Here is a 26,254-nt window from a genome sequence, read left to right as displayed (position 1 = left end):
AGCAGCAGGTTGATGACGTTTGAAAAGGAAAAAAAAAAACAGGAAACTGTAAAACAATAAGTTGAGGACGTTTTCGTGTCAAAGGTTTGTGCACTGTATGGTTATTTTCTGATTATACTGACGACTTTATTGCTGTTGTTGCTGATGAAGGTGTGTGTTTGCTGCCTGTCTTTGGGCCAGTATCTATTTTGTAATCGCTTTTGAGCACAGACAGAGTCGAAGTTGCAGTTCCGCATCCAGGGCATGACTGGTCTATCCAGTCGCAACGTAGCCAACACACTTTAACTTGATATATGCAGGAGTTTAACTTTAATTTATCTATTATGAAATAGATTTCGACATCGTCTCAGTGTTACCTAAGGTACCAGTCTAGTCAGGACCTCGTCGAGTCGTGCTCCTCATGGCATCTGGTACTTTAGTAACTCCCCAGGTGCCTCCGGGGAGTTCACCGGGTGCTTGACGTTAGCTTGGAAAAGAAACAGTGGATAAGTTTAAAAGGTTAAAAGGTTTTTAGCGTTGTAGTTTTACTAGCGTTGGACGTGAAAACAAACAATCCAATTAAAGTTAGACAAATCAAGTCGCATTTTGTCAGGTCACGGTGTTTTATCTAATCACTACAAGCATACGTCCCACAGGAAGCAAGTTTGAAGTTTGTGAGATCGACTTCAGGACAGTTTTGTGCCCACTCTAAAAGTTTGTGCTCTCTGTGATCACTCCTGTTACCACAGGTTTGGAGATCCCTCCAGAAAGTGCTTCCTAGTTTGCGTTAGGTGATGATGGAAACGCCCACAGCCCTCCATCTGTACTGCATAAGTTTATTCAATAAGATTTTGGAAACTCAACTCTGATTTCTCTGATGACAGATTTTTTTTTTTTCATTTAAGAAGATCACAGTGTGTTAGTAGATGGATAGTAGAAAAAATATACATCAAGTTAGTAGGATAAGACTCCTGTGCATTATTCTGTGCCCCCTTTTCTTTCTTTTTCATGTTGATTTTTAAAATGTTTGTCCCACTCTCCAAAGATGGCGCGCTGTGAGAGCAACAAGAGTTGGGAGGAGGACAGTTGCGAAGGAGCTGTGGGAGGCCTGTCTGAGTGTGCTTTGGCCATGATGGGGAAGGAGAGGGAATCTCCCCTCAGCCCTTCAGAAAGCCCCGGCACCTTTATCAGCGGCACCTCGACCAGTCTTCAGACTACTGTCCCACTCCAGGGCTATGATGTGGAGTTTGACCCTCCCCTAGAGAGTAAATATGAGTGCCCTATCTGCCTCATGGCTTTGAGGAATGCCATTCAAACACCCTGTGGTCATCGTTTCTGCAAGAACTGCATTGAGAAATCCATTCGGTATGCTGTTTTCCGGCTCTCTTGATAAAATTGAAGACTAACCCATGTTTATAATACATTTGTTAACACTAGCTTCCTTCTTTATTAGTCTTTGTACTGTACTACTTTTAATTTGTCAGATGTCTGAGTAATAATCCAAAACAAAATATCTTCTTGCTATTCATTTAAGTGATGCTTTTTGTCTTAGAGAATGATTTTAGCAGACAATTGATAGCGTATTAAAATATAAAGCACCATGCAGACAGTACTAATCTTAAAATTCAGCCTAAATGGTTGCATCTCTTCATCCTGCAAAACAGTGATACAGGACAACGGTGCCCTGTGGATAATGAAATGCTGTCAGAAGACCAGCTGTTTCCTGATAACTTTGCCAAGCGTGAGATTCTCTCACTTACTGTTCGCTGTCCCAACTCTGGCTGTTCTGACAAAATGGAGCTCCGACATTTAGAGGTGAGAATATTGTTACTGTCAGACATCTCTGAATGTTGATTTAAAGGCCAGTGTTTTAAGGTGGACTGAGGTTGTATAACAACATTTACATGAAGTTAAGACAGTTGGTAATACATAGATGTGTAGTGAGTGATCAGAGAACATGTACAATACACTATCATCTACCTCCGATAATTGGGAGGAAGTGCTTGTATGCACACTGAGATTCCTAGTGTCATAGATTCTTTTCACATTATATCATAGTTGTAATAATTAGTGAAGTACTGTGATTAAAGTCTAGGAAAATAGGAACTGCCTCAATAAAATAAAACTGACAACAAGTAAGATACTGGCAGCTCAGCTTGCCTCTTGTCCTGTCAACACTACTGTAGTCAGCACAGACACTTCCTTCTGATTTTTCCAAAGTTTCTTCACACCGCTGGCTCCCAATCAACAGCTAGTCAGGAGAGTTATAGTTTTTTCAAATAGAAAGAGCCTCATGAAGTCACTAATGTATGTTGATGAGTAATAATGGTTTTTGTGGAGTGTCACACTACGTGTTCCTGTTTTGCCAAAAAAAATTGGTGAGGTAAAAAGAAATTGCTATATGTGTACTGCTGTCCCACTACCAGTCACATTTAATCGCATCATTTCAATATATTGTTTTCCTTCCAGAATCATTTGGCACAGTGTGAGTTTTCCACGGTGCCTTGCCCACAGTGCCAACAGTCAGTGAGAAAGAGCCACCTAGACCAGCACAAAACCCTTGAGTGCCAACGGAGGCCTGTGTCCTGTCAAGATTGTGCGGAATACTTTGTTTATGAAGAGAGAGAAGTACTGTTGACTCACCTTCTTGACTGCTTCTTTCATTTTACAGAGATCTTTTGCTGTGTGTGTCAAGACGGATTAGTCTTCTTACAATATGGTTTTAATTTTTTCCTTCAGCTTCATGAGCAGCAGTGTCCCTTTGCCAGCGTCAAATGCCAGTATTGTGAGATGGATCTCATTAGGGATCAAGTGAGTTGCCACGAAAAACACTTCTGATATATCAGATGTTATATATCAGCCTCTTGATAATAATTTAGGCAGCTTCTACATACATGGACTTCTCTTTTGTTCAAACGATGGGGAACTACTCAACACCCAGTCTCATTCATATCAGAGTTGATGTTAGCACCCATCATTCTGCAATAGCAAGTGCGCACAGTGATCTAACATTACAGTTGTCCACAATTATACAGCTATAAGGTCCTTGTTGAATTTCTTGTTGAATATTTTACTTGAGTAAGTAGACATGAATGAGCTGAGCTGTTCATCCTTTGTTTTAGATGGATTGTCACTGTGATACAGAATGCCCAAAAGCTCCCATTGCCTGTAACTTTAGCGCCTTTGGATGTAAGGAAATGGTAAGTAAATACAGTTTTCATATGTTCCACATCTTCTGCACACTGTTGAAGTCAAGTCAAGTCAAGTCAAGAAGCTTTATTGTCATTCCAACCACATATAGCTGAAGCAGTACATAGTGAAATGAGACAACGTTTCTCCAGAACCATGGTGCTACATAAAACGGCAACAAGACAAACATGGGGCTGAGGACTGCTAAGTTGTCCTAGCAAAACACATAAAGTGCATCCTGTGCAACCTAGTGCAAACAGTGCAAGAACACAAAGAAAAAGTGCAGACAGACGTCAGAAGACATTGCAAAAACAGAACACAAAACACAAAACAGCAGCGACCAGTAGCGGAAATGAATACAATTTACAACTGAAAGATGGAAACATGACAAATCTAGAGAGTTGTCATGTTTGACAGATGCACATGCGCTACATGGCTGAGTTCCTACGTGGCCTTAGCCTCAATGGCACCACACACAAGAACCTTCTTTGAGAACTTTATTTTCAGGACTGTTATAGTGAGTTCTGTAATGCATAGTACTGGCTTGACTTAACTCAACTATTTTTGTGTCTCCTTACTGTGACAAACAGCCACATACCAAGAAACAAGAAACCATTTTCTAATATGTCATGAGTTGTTCTTATGTTATGTCTACAGTTTTACGGGTTTGACACCACGTTACACTCCAGAGGTACTTAATTTGTACTGGAAAACAAAGTGCCTGATACTAAAAGCGAAATGTGTTGAAATGAGTCGAGTTGAGGTGGTACCATGTGGTGGAAGATCACTATTACTCCTGTCGTTGCTGGAGACTAGTCCAAAGAAATGTTACAAAGAAATGTTTGCCTCTACAGATGCAGCGCCACAACCTTGCTCAGCATATGCAGGAGTTCACACAGATGCACATGCGCTACATGGCTGAGTTCCTACGTGGCCTTAGCCTCAATGGCACCACACACAAATCCCTGTGGACACTTGGATCTTCTGTTTCTGCTGATGATCAAGGACCAGTAGCGTCAACATCAGCCTCCAGTGGGCCCAGACCAGATGCAAGCTTCAGTGGCAACTGTTCTTCATCTCAACCCAGTGAAGTAATGCAGAGGCTGAGAGAGATGGATGGAAGATTGGTGAAACAGGATCACCAGCTGCGTGAGCTGATCATCTTAAAAGAAACACAGGTAGGGGACGTGTCAATATGGGCATTCAACATCGAAGCCAGAGCCGATGTCGATCTTTAGAGAGCCGGGAGGCCTGTTGTCTTTATAATGCTGATATGTTTAAAACTAAAAAGGGACCACTGAGCAAACTCAATACATTCAGAACCTGATTAGAAATAATTGATGTTTTCAAAATATTATTTGACAGTTTATTAAGTACACAGTAGTACTGGAGGTATGAATTTGGAGAAGGTCAAAAAAGTAAAGGATTCAGTTATTATTTCTCATTAATCTTTCTCTCTGTTGCTGATTTGACTCACTGCTGAACAGGTGGCCTACACCTGTTAGAGGACTAGTTTTACTATAAACTACTATTGCCTTTTCACTCACCTTTATTGCATGTACAGAAACAAGTTGGATAAAATGAATAATAATAATAATAATAATGACGTCTCAGCTCTCCTGTCTGCTGTGTGCTCCAGGTGGAGGAGCTGAGGGGAGGATGCAGCACAAACACCATAACTGTATTTTCAGATTTGCTCATCTCACTCACGGCTCTTTTGAAGTGCTAATAAAATGCATCCAAATGTGTCCCTTGCACCGATTTTTGACATCCATACACTGTAATTTTTAATCGGAAATGAGTAAAAGTCTTCTGATGTAGGCTGCAAATCTGTCTGCAGACATTTGTTATTAATTGACTGGAATGAGTTCAGATGGCGGCCAGTGCCAATCAAATAGAAAGGAGAAAGAAGAAAAATGAAAAAAAGAAAATCAGTGGTTGACAGATTAATCACTGTTAAGGAGATAAATAGACGAAATGTCAAATGTGGCTTCTAAAACATGTACTGCAGCTGTAGTGTTTATTCAGATGTGATAATCCATTTTTGTTGGCAGCGTCTTGTATCTAACGGCTGGAGATGTTTTAGGTGTTGTCAGAGATGTCTTTAAAACTGTTCTCCTACCTCTTTTGCAGGCGGGCCAACTTGCAGAGCTCCGACGTAGGGTGTCAATGCTGGAGGAGACAGTGAAGGAGCTGGAAGCTCAACACTGCAACGGTACCTTCGTTTGGCGCCTTAGAGGTTTTTCTGTACACTTGCGAAACCAAGAGGCAGGCCTGCCAGTGGTTGAGCACAGCCCTGGTTTCTACACAGGCCGACCTGGCTACAAGCTGTGCCTGCGTTTACACCTGCAGACGCCCACTGCACCACGCTGCTCCAACTATATTTCCCTCTTTGTCCACACCATGCAAGGGGCGTTTGATGGGCTCCTGACCTGGCCATTTCAAGGCACCATCCGACTTTCCATCCTAGACCAAAGCCCAGAATGCCAGCATCATACGGAGGTGATGGAGACTAAGCCAGACCTGCAAGCCTTCCAGAAACCCACAATCCAGCGCAACCCCAAAGGATTTGGCTATGTTACCTTTCTACACCTGAATCAGCTGACACAGCGAGCCTTTGTTAAAGACGACATTCTGCTTATCCGCTGTGAGGTGACGGCACGTTTTGACAATACGTTTCATCGCGAAGGACCAACGGTGCAGCCTAGGGGGCCTGAGGCATCAGTTTCCAGAGACTGAACTGAACCTCATATCTGCAGATGTGGACAAAATTGTTGGTACCCTAATGTAAAAGAAATAAACCCACAGTGGTCACTGAAATAACGGGAAACAGACAAAAGTAAGATTAAATAAAAAGTTACCACAAATTAACTCATGAAAATCAGATATTATCTTAAAATCACTTGATTGTCACAAAAGGTTGTTCAAAATATAAAGTTTAGGGTAACTTAACTTTTGTCCAGGCCAGGTTTATTAAACTGAAGTTATAAAGTGACTTTTATGGTTTACGTAAGGGTATCAACTTTGTATTTTGCCCATGTCTGTAAGCGATAATTGTTTATGATGAGATTTTCAGTAGTGCTCAATCAATTTAATTCATGGATATCAGGAGGTGGAAGATTGAAGCTGACAACAAATTAAAATGTAGAAACCGCTACGTATGTATGCTAACGTATGCTATGTACCCTCATTGGCCCCTTTAATAGCCTGTACAATCAAATGCAATCCAATACAGCAGATCTGCCACAAAGCTGTACTTTTCCTGTAATGTTTCGACCGCATTATTTACATTAGAAATTCACTCCAGTGCAACTCCACCACCCACTAAAACCTTAATACAGGACAGTCATGGTTGAACCCGGTCCCCCGATGCCTCGCCACACCTGGTGGTGGAGACTCTGGATAAGACTTAATTAATTAAAAACATAGTTATGTTGTGAATTATCACCTTTCAGACAGTTTCAACAAAACAGAAACTATAATGTGTAAAAAGTAGAATTTGCGACAGAGCTGCTGTATTAAATTGCATTAGACTTTATAGTTGTCCCTAATAAAGTGGGCAGTGAGTGTATGTATTTAATAGTTTACTAATTTTAAAATGTCAGTGCATGTTTTGAAAAGAAAGGAAAAGAGGAAAGAAAAAAAGGGACAGAAGCAGTATTGTTTTAATTAATTTTGAAATCTTTGTACTCACCCATATGCTAGCAGCAAGCTTCCTGTTTTCAAATAGTCTGTGTTTAATCAGCTCAGCATCACCAAATTGCATTTACATGTAGTCATTTAGCCAAAACCACACATCAGGAGACCAGCACTCCCTCTTGAACCAAATCTGCCTCATATTTCTATACAGAATCACTAAAGATTCCTTACGTTTTTAAAACTACTGTCACTGCTTCAAAGAAAAAATAGCTATAACAGTACATCATTTTTGTCATTCATGTGCGCAGAGAGGACAAAATGAAACAAGAGGAGCCCAAGGAACCTTTTCCTGTCTCTAAATGTAAATAACAACATGTTATCTTGGAAACATTTGTGTTAATGTACTGTATCTATAGGTTAGACAAGCTGCCGAGGAGTGTCATCTAGAAAAGCTGAAGCGACTCTCAAAGTTAAAGTAACACGTTTGACCAGAGTGGTAACACTGTGATGTTATACTGAATATTTGGTGCCGGTAACATGACAAGAAATGTTTCAGTGAAAGGTCAAGAAGAATACTACCAGTTGATAACTATGTGAGCTGATGTGTTGATATTTGAAAACGATTCAAATATCCTGAAGTCTCATTTGCTGATAATTAATGAGGAGGAGATTTGGCGGACCCTAAGGACAATCCACATTGTACTGTTGATGATAAACATGGGCTGTAAGCATAACTGTGCTCATTATGTTGTTACTTGTGCTTTTGGTATAATTGATAATCCTCGCTAATGTGACGTAACAAAATATTTCAAGCACAGACAAGATATAAATACAACATCATGGGTTAGTGTCTTTTACATTTTGCTGCCTATTAATTCTTTATTACGCCATTCAAGGTGACTTACCTGTGTAAAAAATGATTACTCTTCATGCTTGTTGTGTATGCTTGATATTAGTATACAGACTGGTCTTAAACTGAGGAGAATGACCTTAAATTAAAGCTTACGTAAACTGTGGTGGCTAAAGTTAAATGTTTTCTACTAACCATGATGGAAAAGACTAGTTTTGTTCCAGTATATTTTTGTCTTTTAAACTGAGGAACTAAAATGCCATCTGTGGGTGACTAATAGATAATATGCTTTATATTTTGTTCTACTGAGGGAACCTATAACGGTAGTTCCTATAAGAAAGATGCAAAATAAGTCTGTTAGAAATGAAATCTATTAAAAACTCAAACGCTTCATTTGCAATCTGTAAAGGCAATTAATATATTTTTATTAATTATCAGTGGAATCAAAATGAAATAAATGTCCCCTCTCCCCAAATTACACCACAATCACAACTCAATTTTTTACCATTATCACTTTCATTCATCAATGTATGGAAATTTTTTGTTTGCACCGTATCCTGGGTGACCTGGTGTCCCTTCTCCTTTTTCTTGTTTGACTTCTTTCTCAGGTTGATTCTGAGGTGCGTCCTTCGTGCAGCTTTCTTTAGCGGCTGTTAGAGACACTGAAACGTCATGCCACATTAAGATTGAGTTAAATCAAATATTAATAAAATACATACAGTATTGTAAGATTAGAATCACATATTCTCTTCTGTTTGAATCATTGGTGTTATCGTCCTGTAGTCGCATAATTATCTTTGCGGCGTCTGGATTCCGACTCACTTGGAGCTTTTGGGGCTTCCTTGCCGCACTTGAGTGTGCTCTGAGCAAAGCACTCTGCCATCCAGGACAACACCTCCCCACAATATCTGACCTAGACACAGGACAGACATGAGAGAGACTTCCATAAACTTTCTTCAGATTACATATGTTGAAGACAACAAGACCATGTGTGTAATGTTAGTGTTGAGGTCGTTTTTCCAGGTTTACCTGAGCCTCCATACATACAAGTCGTTTCTCTTGGTCTTTGAACCCACTGACAATCCTCAGCAAACTCTGAACCCTTCATCACAAACAAACAAACACACACAAATCAATGAAAACCATATTTTATGCTGCAGTTGTTAATTGTTACCAGAAGGGGGAAGGAGAGCATCAAAAGTCTGTTGCTGGGTAGAGTGGGTTTATCAGAGTGTGTTGGACAATGTGGCCGCTAAGCCAGGGTAACAACATTACAAAAGGACAATTACTTTGCAGAGGTACTTTTGAGTTTCTCCTCACTGCTCTCCATATGCTGACGCTCCAGTTTGGCAAGGTAGTTCTCTTTCTGTACTGTCTCCCATGTTATCAGCCTCTGGTCTAGTCCTGCTGGCAGCTCTCTCTCTGCAAAAAAATACACACTCACAAGGAGGTAGTCCAATAACCAATGAACCATTAGGCAATTTCCAGATAGAGCAGGTGAAGGACAGAGATAAGAACATTGTGTGTTTGCCTGTTTTTGTTTGTTTTGTTTTAGGCAGATAAGTCACAAGAACCCATCCCAGTATCTTCTTGAAATTAAATTTAATCACTTAGTCGTCCCTAATGGAAATATGCTGATAGAATATTCATACCAAGGTATTCCTGCTTGGACTCAGGCTGTTTGAACAGGCAGAGGAGGAGCTGGGAGAGGTGGCTGATGATGATGAAGGGTGGGGCCAGGGCAGGGCGGCTGTAGTATTCCACAATCAGGTTGTATCTCTGAAACTTCCAGAAGATGTCCGTGTTGCCCTGCACTACCTGAAATGTGTAGCTGACAGTGGAGAAAAAGAGCTAAAAGTTAACAAAACCAGTTGATTTTGATTTGACAGTGCACAAAGAAGCCACGAGCTCAGCTCATATGATCAGACAGACAAAGGTATGAGCTTGATCTTTCTAGATTTCTAGCCCCTGACCTGAACATGGCAATAAGCAGGTTGAGCAGCAGGACGTTTGTGACAAGAAGGAAGATAACCAGCAACAGGATGACCAGCCAGTTGGCATAGTGGTTGGGACATGGCGGCCGGAGGCCCATGATAATCTCCTCTGAGTCAATGGTGCAGTTCATTTCAGGCATGCGAGCAGCTGTGCTCCATTTAAGAAGAGAACAGGACGATTAAATTAGAAGACATAACATTCAGGTCAACAGGAAACCTGCATGATTGATCACAACATAACATTAAGTTAGAGATTGGTAATACTGAATAAATACAGGCATTTCCACCCACTGCCATTTACCGTCTATTTCCTCCAAGGGAATCTGGCCAAAAATGTGCAGGTACGGGCGGTACAGGGCTCTGCGAAACACCCAGTCAATCCTGGGGTCGTTGGGGTGGAGAAGAGCCTGGGTCGCAACACCGTACGCGATCAGCCACACACTCAGGAAGAACAGGAAAAAGAAAACGTCTTTCATCTGTAGAAGAGAAACAGATGTTGTCATCCTCCTCACTGTCACACACACACGGCCATGAAAGTCACCTAACGTGATCCTCAGTGAGGAAGGTTGAGGTAATAGTGCTTTGTTTGCTCACCATCCTTTCCACAATGATGATCTTTGGGCCCAGTTGCTTATGAATGGCGAAGATGTGGATCAGACGTAGAGTGAAGACCATGAAGTCTATCGCCAGGACTGTCCTTCCTGCCTCATAGGTGTCATTTGCCATCCTGTAAAATCAAATGAAACACACATTACTCATTTCTAGAATTGTGTCCAGTCCATAGTTAATCCAGCCGCTCTAGCCAAGACAACAAACCTAGAGCCTCCACTGTGTCATTTCTTTTTCGGTGCCAACAACATCATTTAATGTTTATTACCTGCAGGAAACTCCGACAACAAAGAGGGAGATGGCAACCATGTCGCACTTGTTCCAATTGTCCTCTACATACAGTTTGAACTTCTTCAAGATGCTCATCTCTTCATCTGTGAAGAAGCTCTGTGTCATAAAACAGAGTTTATGCATTAGTATAAGACACACAGACAGAAAATACACTAACTATTTTCCACCAACCTTATCTTTTATGTGAAAAGTACAGATGGAGGCATTTTCAACATTTCCAGTAACCAGTGTGATAGTTGTAGGTGAAAGAGGATTTAATAAATGTAAACCTTTTTGGTATCTGACCAGACTTTTGTTTACTGTTAGAGAAGAATAATGCTTTTGTCACATTAACATGTCCTCTGTCAGGTCAAACTCTGGAGCCCTATTCAGATGCACCTGCCTGAGGAGAGCAGGTACACAGCCCCGCAGATTTAGAAGCACAGGCAGTGTCCTAAATTCTCCTTCCTCTGAAATGCCTATTACCCCTGAAGGTGTAAGGTTGAGATTCTCCTGTGGCTTCAACAGAGCTGTAAGTAGCCCCAGCTGTCGTGCTGCCTAATGCCAACATGAGCAGACCACCAAACACGTTCAACTCCTGAACTAACTATATAAATGAAAAAATAAATTAAGTCATAATATTGAAATAAATAAACGCAGGCAACATGGAACAATTGGCTTGGAAAGTGGATTAATAAGAAACCAAATTAGCATGGTAATCCATGCAGCCGCTCTCTGGGATCACATAGTCCTCAAGATACTCAATCACTACCGCCACAAGCTCTGAATCTACTCCTGCTCCGCTCAGCTTCAGCATGGTTGCAGAGAAATTCTTCAATTCTGTTTGTCCTTGGCTTTTTCTTTGCAGCACTGCTGATGACGTCTGACCTTTTCAAGGTATAAATTAAGTGTAAGAGGAGCTGGAGGTTTCTGTAAACTAGGTAAAAGTGTAGTGTTTGAGGGTACACAGATCAGATAGGTCACTCCTAATACAGAATCACTGATGTTGGCTAAAAAACAATTCTACAAAACTGTCACAAATCTCTCCTACGTTGACATTACACAAATAGGCTGAACCATCATGTTAGTACTACAATATAGGGCTGAAAGCCAGTGAGGTCTATTGTTGCTGGATATGTGATAACAGATCATGCTACAACATATTTGCAGTTGTAACTTGCAGCTTTGCAATCTATCAGATGCAAAGCTGGTAAACCGACAGTCTCTAGCCTTGTTCCATGATAAGTATGGTAAGAACAGGAGCCTCTGTGGCATCACTTTCCTTTAGGGAGAGGCATGCACCCCAGAGCCTTTCCTTTGAAGGCACAGGGGTGCTGCTGGGCTTGGTAACATGCCAGGGCCTCCTGTAGCAGTGTGGTTCTTTTTTTGGAAACATTGCTCTGCTCAGCTCAGGGGCTTTCTGAGATACATGTTGAAAAATCGAGCTGAGAGAACAGTGGTGAAAGCCTGTCTCATCTGGGGCTTTTGAGCCCAAGGGAGGAAAGCTCAGCAGGATCAGTGAAATAAGGGATCATGCTTGTCTGACCTGGCTAACTGGGAGGGAGTCAGGCAGAGAGGTGAAGCGCTTATGAATCCTTCAAACCCCCAAGAAAATGGGGTCATTGTAGCGATTCACACAACCTCCAACTCAGATATGTCTGACTCGCTGCAATGCAAACACATCCAACAAAATAGCCAGTGCTTCAAATTAGGTGCAAAACTTTCCAGATTGAAAAACTGGATCTTTACCAAAACACAATCACCAATAATGTGTTTAATATATAAACTGAATATATATGATATAAACATGAACCAGTGAGAATGGATGCTTTGACAGTCACCTGTCGAAGTTCCTCCAGGACCAAGGTGAAGACCCAGAAGTAGAGCATTATCTCTGGGGCTCCAGGGCCAAAGGGTGGAGCTGGGCGGAAGTCTAGCAGGAGCACGTAGGTGAAGAGGCAGAGGAAGGCGAAGTACATGATGACATTACCGAGGAACACAGTGACAGGAGCGCTCCAGAAGCGACGCCAGCGACGTATTAGGTAACGCCACCACACAGAGGCGCAACTCTGAGCTGTCTGACCTCCAGGTGAAGAATCCCTGGAGAATGATGATTGGAAATGACGTCGCAGTGCATAGAAAACACAACACAGTTAACAAATACATGTATTCTACACAAATATGGATTTATTATGAGTTCTGCAACATGAGAAATGTATTGACTTTATTAATGGCTTTGTTGATTTGAGGTGGTCGAACTCCACGTCTTATCTAATACCGGATGCAAAGTGTTTCATGTGAGGTTTAAGTATGTGTTTTAAATCATGTGCTTTCAAATGCAATGATTTGATTGTGAACTCACAAATGGTCGTCATCATCAGTTAACAGCAAAGCCTTTTCTGTATCCAGACTGTCCAGCTCCACAAACTGTTCTCCGCCGTTACGATTGTCAAGTTCCTCCTCACTGAGAAACACACAGGAGAGCGTCACACAGCACATCAACATGTACAGCAGGTCTATTTAGCCAAGATAAGACTTGAATAAGACTCCTCACCTGAACTTTATGAGGTTCGTCCAAATGAGCGGTGGACAGAAGAAAGACACCACAAGTTTGGAGATGGCCGTGTCTGTTGTCATCGCCCCCCACCAAATCTTTGTGAGGAGAGCCTGCAGTAAAAGTTTAGTTTTGCATTTCACTAACAGCCCCAAATGAAATTAACGGCTGAATGAAACCATCACCACAAGGGGGCAACGTTGGCCACAGAATACTTGGGCCTTGCAGTCTTGTGACTATATATCCATGGAAACATCAATCTGGGAGTTGCCACAGCTGGTTAACATTAAATTAATGCAAATGTTCCTTCCTCATCCAAACATTCTGTATGATGTGTGAACCGTTTCCTTTTTGCCATCTGTCTCGCTGCAGTTTCGGAGGAAATAATTAAAATAAACAGACATGCGATGGTAATGCTTGGGTTCATCCAGGCTCCATAGAAAAAATAAAAAAATACATTCAAGCTAGTAAAATCTAAACTCTCTTTACAGATTATAATGCTATATTAGTCCATTTGTGTGTTTTAAAAAAATATTACATTTACTTCCTGCCTTTCTAATGATAGTGGGATATTCAGGCAAGACTGTATGATGAATTGCATCCAATAAGCAGCAAAAGATACTGTATGACCTTGAAAAAAATATGTAATACAGTGCTAATATAAACAGGTACATTCTCAAGGAAACTCTTTTGAAGCTATATGCTATAACATAGCTTAAAATGTGTTAGATTGGAGTCAAGTGAGCATAAGGATGCGTCTCCACGTTACCTGAACTCCATCATGTGCAAAGAAGCTTTTGGCGTCTGCCTCAGTCGCCAAGTTAAGGACAGTAGATTTGCTCCAGCAGTGTGTTCTCCTCACTAACAGAGCGTAAGCCCTGTCTTCGCTGTTGGAGTAACACTCTCCAAAGACATCTGCCATAATAAGAACACAGAGTTCAAAGTGTTAACCACTCAGTCAGATTCAGATTCGTACTTCATCGCTTTGCAGATGCATCTGTTTGTGCTTGTGAAAAATGCTGTTTTGAGGTCACTGAATGTACATCTTGTTACATTTGATCCTTACTTTTTCTGATCACTCGCTCAGTTATTGTCATTGAACAGTTTATGCACTCACCAAGGGCAAACTGCTCGTACTTGGCCTCCTTCATACTCCGTGCAGACTCAGCCTCAGATTCCAGTCGTGCCATCTCTTTCAGAATCTTACAACCCGCCAGCGCCGCCGCAACCGCCTCAGGGCCCTGAAGGATTAAAAGAAAGCTGGATCCAAGAAATGGGTTTGAAAGATGGATCTGAGAAATCTAGTTTAGAATTTTAAGAGTGCCGCATCTTTTGCATCTAAATTAACATAATGTGGGCAATGGGCTCCAACAGATACTGCCAGTCCACATAGTGTTTCTAAAAGCATATCTGACCAAGTACATTACAGCAACAGTTTCTTATGTCCTTGACTCAAACGCTAATTTGAATGTGGCTTAGATGAATATTAGTCTGAAATAAATCCTTTTATTTCAATCCGTTTTAATAAACCCTACAAATGCTTTTGCTTATTTGTTGACGTACAATTAACATTGTTTTCTTCCATTCAGGTTGATTCAGAGGGATTTAAGTTACATCTAAAGCTGCTGATCTCATATATCTTTATTTCAGTGATAGTGATCTCTATACTTTACACTATATAATGATACGCCTGGGTTCATGTACACGCAAATATTAAATGTGACATATTTTGCTAGCATAAGCCAGCCTGCAAGGATAATTGTGATGAGACCTTCAACATGAGAGATACTTCAAACAATCAAATTATGAATACAGATATCCCAACCAGAGTCTGAGTGCTAAAATGATTTGCAGTGGGGGATGTACACACGCTAAATGCAATTACCATAATTTCAGATAATGTTTGAAATAAGACGCAGGAAAGGAGCACATCAGGGTGACCGCTTGTGAGATTACAATAATTGGTTCCCTTAGTTCTGGGAAGAGCAATAAAGAAATGAAAGGTGTCTTGAAAAGATGTTGAAAAGAAAGAGCAATTACCATTGATTGCTGTCATTTAAACTATTCATAGAGCATCAATCCCATGTCAGGATAAATTTCTCATTAACTTCATCGGGACTTTAGCTACTCCTGCACTACCTCACAGCTGGTTGACTACACTGCCCCAGCGAGCAGCGTGACCTTCATTTGAATAATGTTCTTGGAGATAAGATAGCTTTTTAGTCCACCTCCGTTCTTGATAATATGACGTTTGCTGTGCTCTTTTATCTAGAGTGACATTTTCATGTGGCATGACTCACCTGTGCCTGCACTATGCTGACCCACATCACTCATGTTCCCTCTGAACCCAGAATACAAACTAGCGCAGTATAACTTAGCTTTACTCCATTTGCCAATACCAAGGGACATGTAGCCTTTTATTGATTGAACCAGTCAATAGAGATGGTACAAGCTGGGGCTGAAATGACTAAAGACGCTGACAACACTGACCATGGCCCAAAAGTAGTTTGCCATCTGCTGTCGGTTCTGAAGAACAGCCCAGAGGAACAGATCCCTCCAGGGATGTTCACAGCGCTCCTCTAACTCAGCCAGGTTCTTCTGGCTGTGAAACAGTCGTCCCTTTGCTGGCTTCTCCTGGAGCAAACAGTACACTACATAGTTAACAAGGTAGCTTCACACAGTAGGTTATGGTATCACGTCAATCATAGAATTTAATTTTCAGTCTATGAAGCTCAGGAAAAAGACACATATAGTTCAAGGGATAATTCAATTTTGTAATTTTATTTTATAATATGAGCAAGAGAGAAGAAAATCTGCAGATGGAGATCCCTTCACTAGCATATATTTGCATGTTTGGTAAACTAATTTAAGATTAAGGTCATTTTGTTTGTACCATTATTATGTATATTGTCTATATTGTTATTATATACTATAAAGTTTTCAGGTCTTTCAGAGTTTCAAATGAAACAATCTAAGAGGGTTGGCCTTTCTTACATTTCCAGTACAAGATCAAACCTATTTAGCGCAGTTTACAGGAGGCTAAATGATTTGAATTTTTGTGTATAGCAGTATCACTCACTGTGGGAATCTTTTGGTAAAAGCCTTTGCAGGAGTCATGGAGAAAGTCTTTCAGCACTTTGGCAACTTCATAGAGGGTGAAGCGGGGTTTCCCTTGCTCGGGTGGATGGTGCCCTGGCGGACCAGGCGTCCTGGCCGCTCCAAGCAGAATCTGCTTCTCCTCATACTTTTTGAGAAGCAGGTTGTGAAAGAGGCTCTTCTCCGACACAGACCAGTAAAGCTCCTGTAGACGACCGTAGGTAAGGAATTCGCCCAGGTTCACGCCGTTGTCCACAAACAGGCGCACAAAGTCGGGTTTGTCGTTGATTAGTGCATCCATCATCACCTCTTCAAGGTCGCATGCCTGCAAAGATCGGGTGTCCTTCTTACAATGACACATAAAACAGCTGTCTCCTCATCTTCCAGCCAATGGAAGAAATAAGTCCGACCTACTCTAAGTGTCAGGCTTGTTTCTTCCTGACTACAATGTACATTGACTTTCCATTTCTGTGCTGCCTAATGAGCTGCTCAGTCAGAATGATTTAGTCACTTTCGCATAGATGGTTACATTAGCTGCATGGCTCTAGGCATGGCAGTGTCCACCTGACAGCTGGTTAGTTGGTTGCTTTAACACATTGGTCCAGAATCAACTATGCCAACAACTATGGATGGATTTCCATGAAATTGTCTGCATCCATGAAGTAAATGGATGAATGGTCTTCAGTTCAAAGAACCATAGGGCTCAGGTACAGCCTAACTGAGCAGCCACTTTGGTAGTTAAGAAATATGCTAAATGTTGATTGCTGTATTACCAGAATATGACAAAATTCTAATAAGATTCCTCAAATTACTTATTTCTGTCACCTTCCACTCCACGTCTCCATTAAAGATGTCACTCTTTGCAATGTCCACTCTGTTCCAGGCCACAGCCAGCTTCAGTTCATCCAGGAAGTCTTGAGCTTCCTGACTTTGGCTCTTACAAGCTAATGCATAAATACATAACATACAAATTCTGAACAGGTTCACGTCTCATGAAGTGCACAAAATTGCAAGTTTGTAGATAACAGGTCTCTCAAAAGGTGTACTTTACCTTTGACTAGAGCTTTGAGGATCACTGTATCCAGCTCAGAGCTCTCCTGTTCAGGGTCGTGGACGGTGAGGAGATGCCCATTATCAAGCATCCTCTGGATCTGATTGGCAGATTGACAACCAGTTATCACTATCACCTCATTTTAGTAAGTAATATGAAAGTTTTAGTTGTTTATGACTTGCTTTAAAACAAACCCTTACTGTGTATTTAAACTCAAAAACTATTTTTAGGTCTTCACATACAAATTTTGAAGATAGAGATGAAAATCCTACATTAGCTTCCCTCGCAATCTTTCCTACTGTGCCCCATTTTCCTAGCAGCATTCAAGTCTTGTGATGTGCATATCTGTGTATGTGCTGGCTCCACGCTGTGCACATCGCTCTCACCAGCTTGACCCAGTTACTGATGTCTGTGCTGTGGTGGGCATTTGGAAAGGTGTCCAGCAACAGCTCATGAACGCTGTCTGTGTCCCAGGAACCCCTATTCATCAGCGTGACAAGGATGTCAGCCACGCCCCCTGAGCCTGCCAGAATCAGCCATGGTGTTGAATTGCCAATGCCTTTACACATCCTCTGCAGAAAGGGGTACAGTGTTCAGACATGCTCATAGAATTCAGACTAAGAGCCTGCTCAACTAAACATCATCAGAGAATTATATTGATCAGTGTAAGATGTCGTCTACAGTATAATCTCCTCGGCTGTGGCTCTATTCATGCAAATAAACTGTCGCCTTTGACAGGCTTTCCAGAATTTTTTCCTCACTCTGACTTTGGCTCGATACCTCCCGAGGTGGCGCAACAGCAATTTGATTCAGAGCCTAATTCTCGAGCTTATTCAAAGTCAGATTGTGTACATTCATATGACAGAACAGGTGTCTGGCTTTCAAAAGAGTCTCTTTGTCTTTAAAGGGGGTTGAGCAACTAACATAGCATTAGAAAATAAATCCTACCTTTAGGATCTTGGGTTCCCCATGGACCAAGAGACACAGAACAGGGATCTCAAAACTGCCTGCACCTGCAAGCACCACAACTACATTAATAATACCATTTACGGTTCGGAGTGTATGAGACTGTAGGAATACTCATTGTTTTGTGAACAGTGCAGTTGTTTCTGCCCTAAACTATAAAACAAACATTGTTTTTTTCAGTATGCTATAATGACAATCATCTTTTTACAGATTCCCTTTGGTTCTAAGATGTGAACTGACAAAGGGAGCAATGTTCCCTTTTTCAGATTGTTACATTCAAACAGTTTTGAAATCTTAAAGAGGAAAACTATCTGGAGCCCAATATTTTAATAACATGTCAGAGAAAACAAAAGAATAACATGTGCTTCTTATTTTCTGTTAATCAGTCTCATTGCTCTTCCTATTCACATTCTGACCCGTTACATACATTAAAATAACATAAAACTTTGTACAGTGGTGGTGTTGAAAGGCAGTAGGAGTTAACTATGAAGAAAAGTTTTTTTTAGCATGCTGAATTAATGTTTTGAAGAACTGGTCCCTGTTTTGTTTGTTCTGTACTCATGAGCGGGCCTGTGAGCATTCATTCCTGATGTTTGTTTTATGCTGCTCCACTAACTGACAGCTGTTGGTGGTGATGCACCAAAAAGCACAATGATGTTCCTGCAAAGAGCCCATGTCCAACACAAACTTTTTTCATTTGCAGAAATAATGCAGAACACTTCTGAGTTTTGAGCTGAAGTGCATTCTGTGTACAGTTCAGAGGTTTATGATTTGACACTAAGTCATGAAAAGTTAACAAACTGTATGTGTGTACATGTGTTTAATGTAAACCATTTATCAGATTGAATACTCACTCAATGACCTACTTTTAATAGTTAAGTACATTTTTGTGTTTTTTTTATAAATACATGTAAAACAAGCTACTGATTTAAACTAGACTTTAACTAATATCATTCACAGTAGCATAACTGTGAGCAAACTACACTCATGTTACAAATTACATATTACAGCTTCCCAGCAGTTTACCTCCATAACCAGTGCGCTGAAGAGAGATGTGCTTGAGCAGCTTCACCCTCATTTCACTCGTAGCTCCTGGTCTGTTGGGATCCTCCTCCACCAGTACAAAGTGAGAGTGGTGGCTATCCAGAGAATACACTGACCCATGAGGCAAGTCCTGTGGTTTGTATACTGCAGGCTCATCCACCTTCAGAGCAGGACGACAGCAGACGACATGAACACATCAACATAAATGATATATTTAGGTTTTATTAGCTCTGCATCGTCTGTGCATGTACTCAAACCTTGGCAGTGAGGAGTGCCTCTCGGTTGTGAATCTTGTTCCAGGGTGCGATGCCAATGGCCACTACACGCATTTTAGAGGAGGTGCTGGCCAAGGAGTGATCTCTCACTGCCTGGCCCAAGTGCTTGGTGATGCCAAAGCGGAGGCCATTTGTCAAGATCCATGCCCCTAGAGAAAAGAGAAGCATTTGCATATGTATATGCATATAGATATAAATATTTTTGTAGCAAGGTCTAGGGAAGGACAGAATGAGTCGTTACTGTGTATATATGTGTTAAATTCGAATTGTGTCCTGGATGTCAAGCAGCTGCTCTACTGATGAAGCTAATCAAATTTTTCTATTATGTGGATATAATGATTTCTTTGTTACTCATTTCATGCACTTGAATAAATGAAAAGATGCATTAAAATTAAAAGAATAAAAGAAAATGATGAATACATTTGAATTCTTATTATAGACACCATACATATACATAAAAGAAATGCTGTTGTCTCTTGTAATTCTGCTATCAGTCAACAGAGGGCAACAGAATACCCATTCTGTGAGTGCTGAGTTCAAAATGCTGGTTTAGCCCCCCTGATTATAACCTGTGCTCTGTGCAGCCTTCACAAGTCCTTTTCTGAGGGTGTCCCTGAGCCAAGGTTTCATTTGAGCCAGCTCATCTCCTCCAACCACTGCCACCACCAGGTGTGGAGGAGAAAGGCCCCACTCCTCTGTCAGCATCTGGTAGATCAGCACTGCGTCTGTGTTGCTGCGCACCCTCACAAACTGAGTATAGAGAGACATGTCAATATGTCAGCATTGTGCTTGAAACAAACGTGTTATTTACAGTTATGTTGCCTTTAGTTTTTTTTTGTAGTATCATTTAGTTTCACCTTCCCTCTCGTCTTAGTGGAGCCAATAAAGTCAATGTCGCCCACTCTTCCAGCTGCCCAGTGACTCTTCTCCTTCTTCATTCTGCTGGCCAGCCCTCTGGCCACATTTTCCAATGTCTCATCCACTGTAGAATTGCAGGAACAGCCCAGCAGGACACTAAGAGAAACACACTCACACACGTTATTCATGCTATACTGCAATCCTCAGTTTCATCCTCGATTTGGCAAAGCCTAATATTCTCAGACGGGACCAGAGACTTTTCCAGTATCATGTTGCATATCATGTTGAAACAGATCCAGATGCAGAGCTGGATTAAAAATCTATAAGGTTTTCTAAGTGTATTCTAAGTGTTTCATGGTTGGGCTGCTTTACCCATGATCTGCTTTTCTGCATTTAACACTGGAGAAAGTATTTTATTCTCCAACAAGGAAATTATTATCAGCTCTCATGAATTATTTAAATAGAAAACTACACTTGGAACTAATTGGGGCGTCTTGGTCCTGTGCAAATGTTTGCTTGCTGTTGCACCCTATTCACTTATGGCCTATTATTAACTTGGATGATCTAATTTCTCAGAAATATCTATTTTCAGTTGATCTGATGACTATTTCTTTCTCATGAATATGAAACAACACAGCCACATAAGAACTTCTGTCATGAATGCAATGCATTCAGTATATCCCTTCACATGGAGGGGATAGATGGACCTGTTTGCATTGTCTTTGACGTCTGTATACATACACACCACACACCTGTGCTCGTCTGACCACTCCAGTATGTCCCCACATTGTGGGCACCGTGTCTGCGACTGCAGGGGCCCCTGTAAACAAATAAATACACAGCTGTAATGTCAATTTCACTCAGAATCCATTATGACTCACTCGCCACTCTTTTTCATAGACAGAAAGGTTCTTGGAAGAACTTGTGGTCAATGCAAAATTGGCCAAATTTCCATCCTCGCTTCCTATGCAAAGTGCTTCCTGACTGACGTTTGAACTAGAAACGCATGAAACACTGTTACTCATGCACAACACATGGAACCAAGAAGAGATTAGCCACAGTACAGTGGGCTCCCAGCAGACCCTGATCCAATGTGAAATGACAATGATGTCTATTGGTTTTAATGAACAGTCTGGAGTGTTTGAGAAATGTGCTTTTGATATTAGGTCTTGGCTTGTTATTGTTTTACAATGAAAACAGCCACTCTCTGTTTTATCTCAAAATGATTATTTTCATAGAAATAAATGACACTGGGGTCAAACAGGAAACTCATTCATTATTGATAAGCTTATCCATTTGCCTGAGTAAACACAGACGTTTATCAGCCACCCTTATTTGCATGGGTACTTGAGCTCGCTTGTGAAAGATGATTAAAACAAAAATGCAACACAAGTACATTTTTCTGTGCACATAGTCTCCTTGTGTACACTGAATTGTTCTAATAGTACAGTGGTGCAGTGGTTAACACACACACTCAGAGTCATTTGACATTAAGCCATCTGTTTTAATCTGGATGAGTAGCTTGTTGTGGGAGCCTTTATGTGTCTACAACTCTGGGTCTGAGAGGGAAAAAAAGACTACTGGGCATGCAAACAACACGATCTGCATGCAAAAGGTAGAAGAAAGCAAGCTCAGCACCCTCACGCACAGTATATGCACACTTGACATCTTGCATCATTTTCTTTTTCTTTTTTTTGTCAAACAGAAGAGAGAATGATTCTGGGATGTCTCAGTCTACTTATGTACATTAGCCAGAGACAGTTACAGTATATGGGTAACCCTGTACGGCCAAACAGACACCTACATCTATGCAGTAAAAAAACATTTCTCCTTTGAATCTTAAAGATTATTTTACATCCTCCAGATATAAAATAATTTACAGTTTTATACATAAACAAATAAATAATTTGATGACTCTCTTACATTGTGCTACCACCCACTATGTAAAAACACTTGTCATCATCTGCAAGATATAAATATAGTAATGTACTGGAGAGCACCCTTTCAAAAATCACCTGTTTAAATGTCTGCATAGAAAAGCACAGGTGCCACACGGTACATACTTACCAGAGGTGTGTCTTGTCTCTCCTGCATGGCTGAAACTCTCTTCCACCTGCTGAACCACACCTGTAAAGGCTGAGGAGTTTTCTTTAACAACCCTCAGTTGAACCACCCCGGCCACTGGGGTGTGGTACAAAGGTGGCACTCTCCCTACAGCCAATCCTGAACACCGTAGCACTCCATGAGTTTGCATGTTGGTCAATGGCTGCACATTGCTCTCATCAGGACCAAAGAAAGGCTCGTATTTCAAATAAGTTGTTTATACACAGTAGGCTATATTGCACTTTTTAACAGCAGGTGTCACAAAGTACTTCATCACAACAGCATTTCGAATACTTTTAAAATTGTAATTATTGTCTGCAATTGTTGGCACATCCTGGGACAAGAAATCATTTGTCCACATTTTGAAAAAAGGGGAAAGGAAAAGAGATTCACGGAATAGGGAACAGACCATTCATTAATAACTCACTTCGGTTCTGTCATGCAACTCCCATAAACGCCAACTCCGCCAGCGTGGCTGCTCAGTGATCTGCAGTTAAGACAGTGGTTTTACCGGCAACAACTGAAAATTACACCCCTTTGTTGACTGTGAAGGTGCCTTCTTCTAGTTTAATTGTGATTTTTATACAGGTACCATCGGTGTGGAGCTGTATATCTCCAGAATCCAGTTGACCTGCCCAATGTTTTTGCTGCTTGTTGTTGTCTTTATGGCCTGCTGTTCTTTTCTCTCTCCTCTTTCCACTCACCTCAACCGGTCGAGGCAGATGGCCGCCCACCATGAGCCTGGTTCTGGTAAGGGTTTCTTCCTCTAAAGGGAGTGTTTCCTCTCCACTGTTTGCTCATGTGGGATTGTTAGGTTTTCTATATCATTTTTTAAACAGTTATACTCTTTATGGTCTTAAACCTTAAACACTGTAAAGTGCCTTGAGATGACTTCTGTTGTGATTTGGTGCTATACAAATAAAATTGAATTGAATTGAATTAGATATATAATACCTACAGTTAAGTTAAAGCCTTTTTTACATATTGCGAGTAAAACTACTATTAAAGCAATGACTTTTTCATCACTGTACTCTTATGTACAGTATATATACAGTATGTGTCACTTGACTCATCCTCTCCTGATTTGAACTACTATTTAATTTAAATCATACTTTCTGTCTTTTTTTTTTCTTTGACCTCCACAATGAATGCTGCAGTGTGCAGTGATCCCCATTGCCTACAGGCTACTCTGCATATTTCATTCACAAAAAGCTAAAATTAGAAAACATATTGACTGCAATGATAAGATTTTAAAGTGGTTTTCCACCTGCAATATAAGAGAAACTTATAATAACATGATTATCTTTTGAATGTATAGGACACATGCACCAGGCACAGAAGAAATGTTGTAAAAACCGACCTTTAAGTGTTAGGGCAGACATTATCACAATAATGGGCTACACAAACGAAACCGGAGGCTTTTATGAGTGGCTTTGTGGTTTTCAGCACACAATGAATGAATTTCGCCCCCTCCCCTTGTCCAATTCAGAGAGATGCAGCCAATCAGCAGTCTCTGTTCGCTGTCTTCAAACAGAGCATCCCTGCAGCCTTTAAATCGCCCTGCAGCTTTGTGATGGCCAGAGCACCAACATCATCCCTTTAAATTACACCACGACCTTTGCCACTAAAACCAAACAGAGGGATGGATCCCATCGGGCGCAGAGAGTCCGTTTGCAGGAGTCTGTTTGGCCCGGTAGACCACGACCAGCTGCGCAGGGAGTTGAAGCTGAGGCTGAAGGAGATCACGGAGCAGGACAGTCACCGCTGGAACTTCAACTTCCAGACTGAGACGCCGCTCTCCGGCAGGTTTCAGTGGGAGGAAGTACCCGCAAACTGCGCTGCTTCTTTCTATCAGGAGGTCACACCTCCCAGGGACGACGTCTGCACTTCCAGCACCGAGGATGGCGACACGCTGGGCAGCCGTGAAGACAGCTCCGGGGCCGACCGGGAGAACTGCTCCCGCATCTCCAACACACTGTCCAAATGTCCCGCTGAAGTGACGCCCGTCCGGAGGAAGAGGACGCTGTCCAGAGCCGCAGCCAAGCCCAGGAACAACGCACGAATCACAGGTGAGGATCGGGTCTTACAGATCCACGAGGAGTCTGTTCGCCCGCCGTGCGTCCACGCTTACTGAGTTATAATGAAACAATCATGAGCAAGTAAACAACTCGTTTCCTCTCGTTTTTCTTGGCAGATTATTTCGCAAAGAGGAGGAGGACGACGACAGAGAGCAAGAGCATCCCCAACCACTTCCACACAAGCGCCACCGAGACAGCTCTGTGCAAAACAATAAGATGAACATGCTCCAAAACACGGGCATCAAGTGTTTTTACAGACACTGTCACGAACTGCACAGAGGCATAACAATTGCACAAAGGGATTTTTTTTTTTTTTTTTTTTTGAACTGAGTTGAGTTGTTTGTTATTATTATTTGAACTTGAAGTTTTAATTTTATTGTCAGCTTTGATAATTGTGTCTGGGATGAATTTCTACACTGTCGTATTATTTATTCTATTTATGGACACTTTTATTTAATGTATTTTCATTTTCTTCACTGGTGAAACCTTTAATATGTTTGTTTACTAATTAAGATGTCTTTTTCATCAGCATATTATTTAAGCTACTAAATCAAACTTTGTTCATTTGTTAGTGAACTTTGAATTTCTTAAACGTGGCCTAGTTGCTTCTATTAACTATTGAATATTGAAAAGCACTATTTTATCCTATATATGTCATATTTTCATACATGATCTGAGATGCAAGGCATTTAAATGCCAAATATTGTGATATCAATAAACTGTTTCTTTCTGTGACTTCATTTCAGAGTGAGTGATCATTACATCCATTTCTGCTGTCATACTCTTATTTTAACATGTCATGGTTACAAGGCAACCTTGCTGACTTTTGTCAGTTGTTACCTTTGGCCTAATAAAAAACACAATAATCAATGGGCCAAATTGATTTAGTTGTAGATTATGTAATGGTTTTGCATTCATAGCATCTTACTTCCATTCCCTATATCTACATCTGCAGCAAAACACAAAAACTGCATTGGTTATCCAACCAGTGCCTGACATTCCTACAGTCCAGGAATTGCCCAAGGCTTCCAAGTAAAACACGCCCTGGAGCACAGAGGATGCAAAAATGCAGATTTGTAATACACGAAATAATGCACAGGATGTTTGGATGTGATAACATGTCTGTTATGCATTGTGACAGTTTGCCCGCAGCAAAAATCTTTCACTGAACAGTTTAAGCTTTCTAATTCCACTCTGTCAGATATTTTGTCAGCTTTCCGTTCATATGTTAAACAGTGCAACCGATTTTTCAAGGTTCATAATTTCAACTGTAGCTTTGGGTATTAAAAATACATAGCTGCCTTCTTCATAAGAGTATACATGTGAGAGATAGTATTCATTAAAAATTTATAGTCATAACTTTCTGGCATGAGTACTGACCCAAGATATTTGTTACCATCGGTAAAGAGATTTCCAGTTGAATGTTTTGTTTCCTTTTTTTTGTTAAATACAGCTGCAGTCTTATGAAAAGTACAAATTTAGGTTTTATGCTCTCTTTGCAGCAGCGACAGATGATTTTGTTAAGTGTCCCTCTGAAGCTGCAAAGAAAAAAAAAAAGAGAAGAGAAAAAATAAATTCAAGTTGCAAGTTTGACAATCAAAAGAAGAATAACGTTTTAGAGTAATTGCATTTTCTGGGATGCCTTATGAGATGTTTCATCAAAGTAATAAGAATTGTGCTGTCAAGCTTAATATTGTGT

The 26,254-nt window shown here is 40.9% G+C and overlaps 3 protein-coding genes across 4 annotated transcripts; 2 read left to right on the top strand and 1 right to left on the bottom strand.

Moving 5' to 3' along the window:
* The first annotated feature begins 1 nt into the window (after position 1).
* traf6 (TNF receptor-associated factor 6) lies at positions 2 to 7,821 on the top strand. 2 transcript variants are annotated; one of them, XM_026377767.1, is made up of 8 exons: positions 2 to 84; positions 1,025 to 1,344; positions 1,644 to 1,794; positions 2,449 to 2,607; positions 2,719 to 2,790; positions 3,102 to 3,179; positions 4,023 to 4,346; positions 5,302 to 7,821. In XM_026377767.1, exons 2-8 carry the CDS (start codon positions 1,025 to 1,027, stop codon positions 5,905 to 5,907), a joined length of 1,710 nt encoding a protein of 569 aa, XP_026233552.1. In that variant the 5' UTR covers positions 2 to 84; the 3' UTR covers positions 5,908 to 7,821. The 2 variants fall into 2 exon arrangements, with proteins under 2 accessions (XP_026233552.1, XP_026233554.1); XM_026377769.1 differs by lacking the exon at positions 2 to 84 and adding an exon at positions 252 to 361.
* On the bottom strand, positions 6,820 to 22,555 carry trpm5 (transient receptor potential cation channel, subfamily M, member 5). The gene is made up of 26 exons (XM_026377771.1): positions 22,442 to 22,555; positions 21,127 to 21,194; positions 20,374 to 20,530; positions 20,086 to 20,266; positions 19,499 to 19,665; positions 19,224 to 19,401; positions 18,180 to 18,244; positions 17,618 to 17,803; positions 17,232 to 17,331; positions 17,006 to 17,124; positions 16,164 to 16,505; positions 15,575 to 15,718; positions 14,202 to 14,325; positions 13,854 to 13,999; positions 13,085 to 13,197; positions 12,893 to 12,994; positions 12,372 to 12,630; positions 10,529 to 10,647; positions 10,246 to 10,378; positions 9,953 to 10,127; positions 9,631 to 9,799; positions 9,310 to 9,488; positions 8,947 to 9,079; positions 8,687 to 8,759; positions 8,480 to 8,570; positions 6,820 to 8,319 (listed from the first exon to the last, which is right to left on the bottom strand). Exons 1-26 carry the CDS (start codon positions 22,466 to 22,468, stop codon positions 8,174 to 8,176), a joined length of 3,696 nt encoding a protein of 1,231 aa, XP_026233556.1. The 5' UTR covers positions 22,469 to 22,555; the 3' UTR covers positions 6,820 to 8,173.
* On the top strand, positions 19,267 to 24,775 carry cdkn1ca (cyclin-dependent kinase inhibitor 1Ca). Its single transcript, XM_026377770.1, has 3 exons — positions 19,267 to 19,285; positions 24,118 to 24,546; positions 24,672 to 24,775. Exons 2-3 carry the CDS (start codon positions 24,120 to 24,122, stop codon positions 24,773 to 24,775), a joined length of 531 nt encoding a protein of 176 aa, XP_026233555.1. The 5' UTR covers positions 19,267 to 19,285; positions 24,118 to 24,119.
* Positions 24,776 to 26,254: the final 1,479 nt, after the last annotated feature.

Source organism: Anabas testudineus, chromosome 3, assembly GCF_900324465.2.
Source record: "Anabas testudineus chromosome 3, fAnaTes1.2, whole genome shotgun sequence".
NCBI classification, from domain to species: domain Eukaryota; kingdom Metazoa; phylum Chordata; class Actinopteri; order Anabantiformes; family Anabantidae; genus Anabas; species Anabas testudineus.
This window is presented reverse-complemented; position numbering and strand designations above follow the sequence as displayed.

What these genes read in the sequence shown, in the direction of transcription:
- traf6 (XM_026377767.1), top strand. Translation starts at nt 1,025, where the DNA reads ATGGCGCGCTGTGAGAGCAACAAGAGTTGGGAGGAGGACAGTTGCGAA. An exon ending in TTGTTTATGAAGAGAGAGAA is followed by an intron (nt 2,608 to 2,718) that starts GTACTGTTGACT and finishes TTTTTCCTTCAG; the next exon opens with CTTCATGAGCAGCAGTGTCC. An exon ending in TGGATCTCATTAGGGATCAA is followed by an intron (nt 2,791 to 3,101) that starts GTGAGTTGCCAC and finishes CCTTTGTTTTAG; the next exon opens with ATGGATTGTCACTGTGATAC.
- trpm5 (XM_026377771.1), bottom strand. Translation starts at nt 22,468, where the DNA reads ATGCAGGAGAGACAAGACACACCTCTG. An exon ending in AGGCACTCCTCACTGCCAAG is followed by an intron (nt 19,402 to 19,498) that starts GTTTGAGTACAT and finishes CCTGCTCTGAAG; the next exon opens with GTGGATGAGCCTGCAGTATA. An exon ending in CCTCAAAGCTCTAGTCAAAG is followed by an intron (nt 17,125 to 17,231) that starts GTAAAGTACACC and finishes TTTATGCATTAG; the next exon opens with CTTGTAAGAGCCAAAGTCAG.
- cdkn1ca (XM_026377770.1), top strand. Translation starts at nt 24,120, where the DNA reads ATGGATCCCATCGGGCGCAGAGAGTCCGTTTGCAGGAGTCTGTTTGGC. An exon ending in GAACAACGCACGAATCACAG is followed by an intron (nt 24,547 to 24,671) that starts GTGAGGATCGGG and finishes TTTTCTTGGCAG; the next exon opens with ATTATTTCGCAAAGAGGAGG.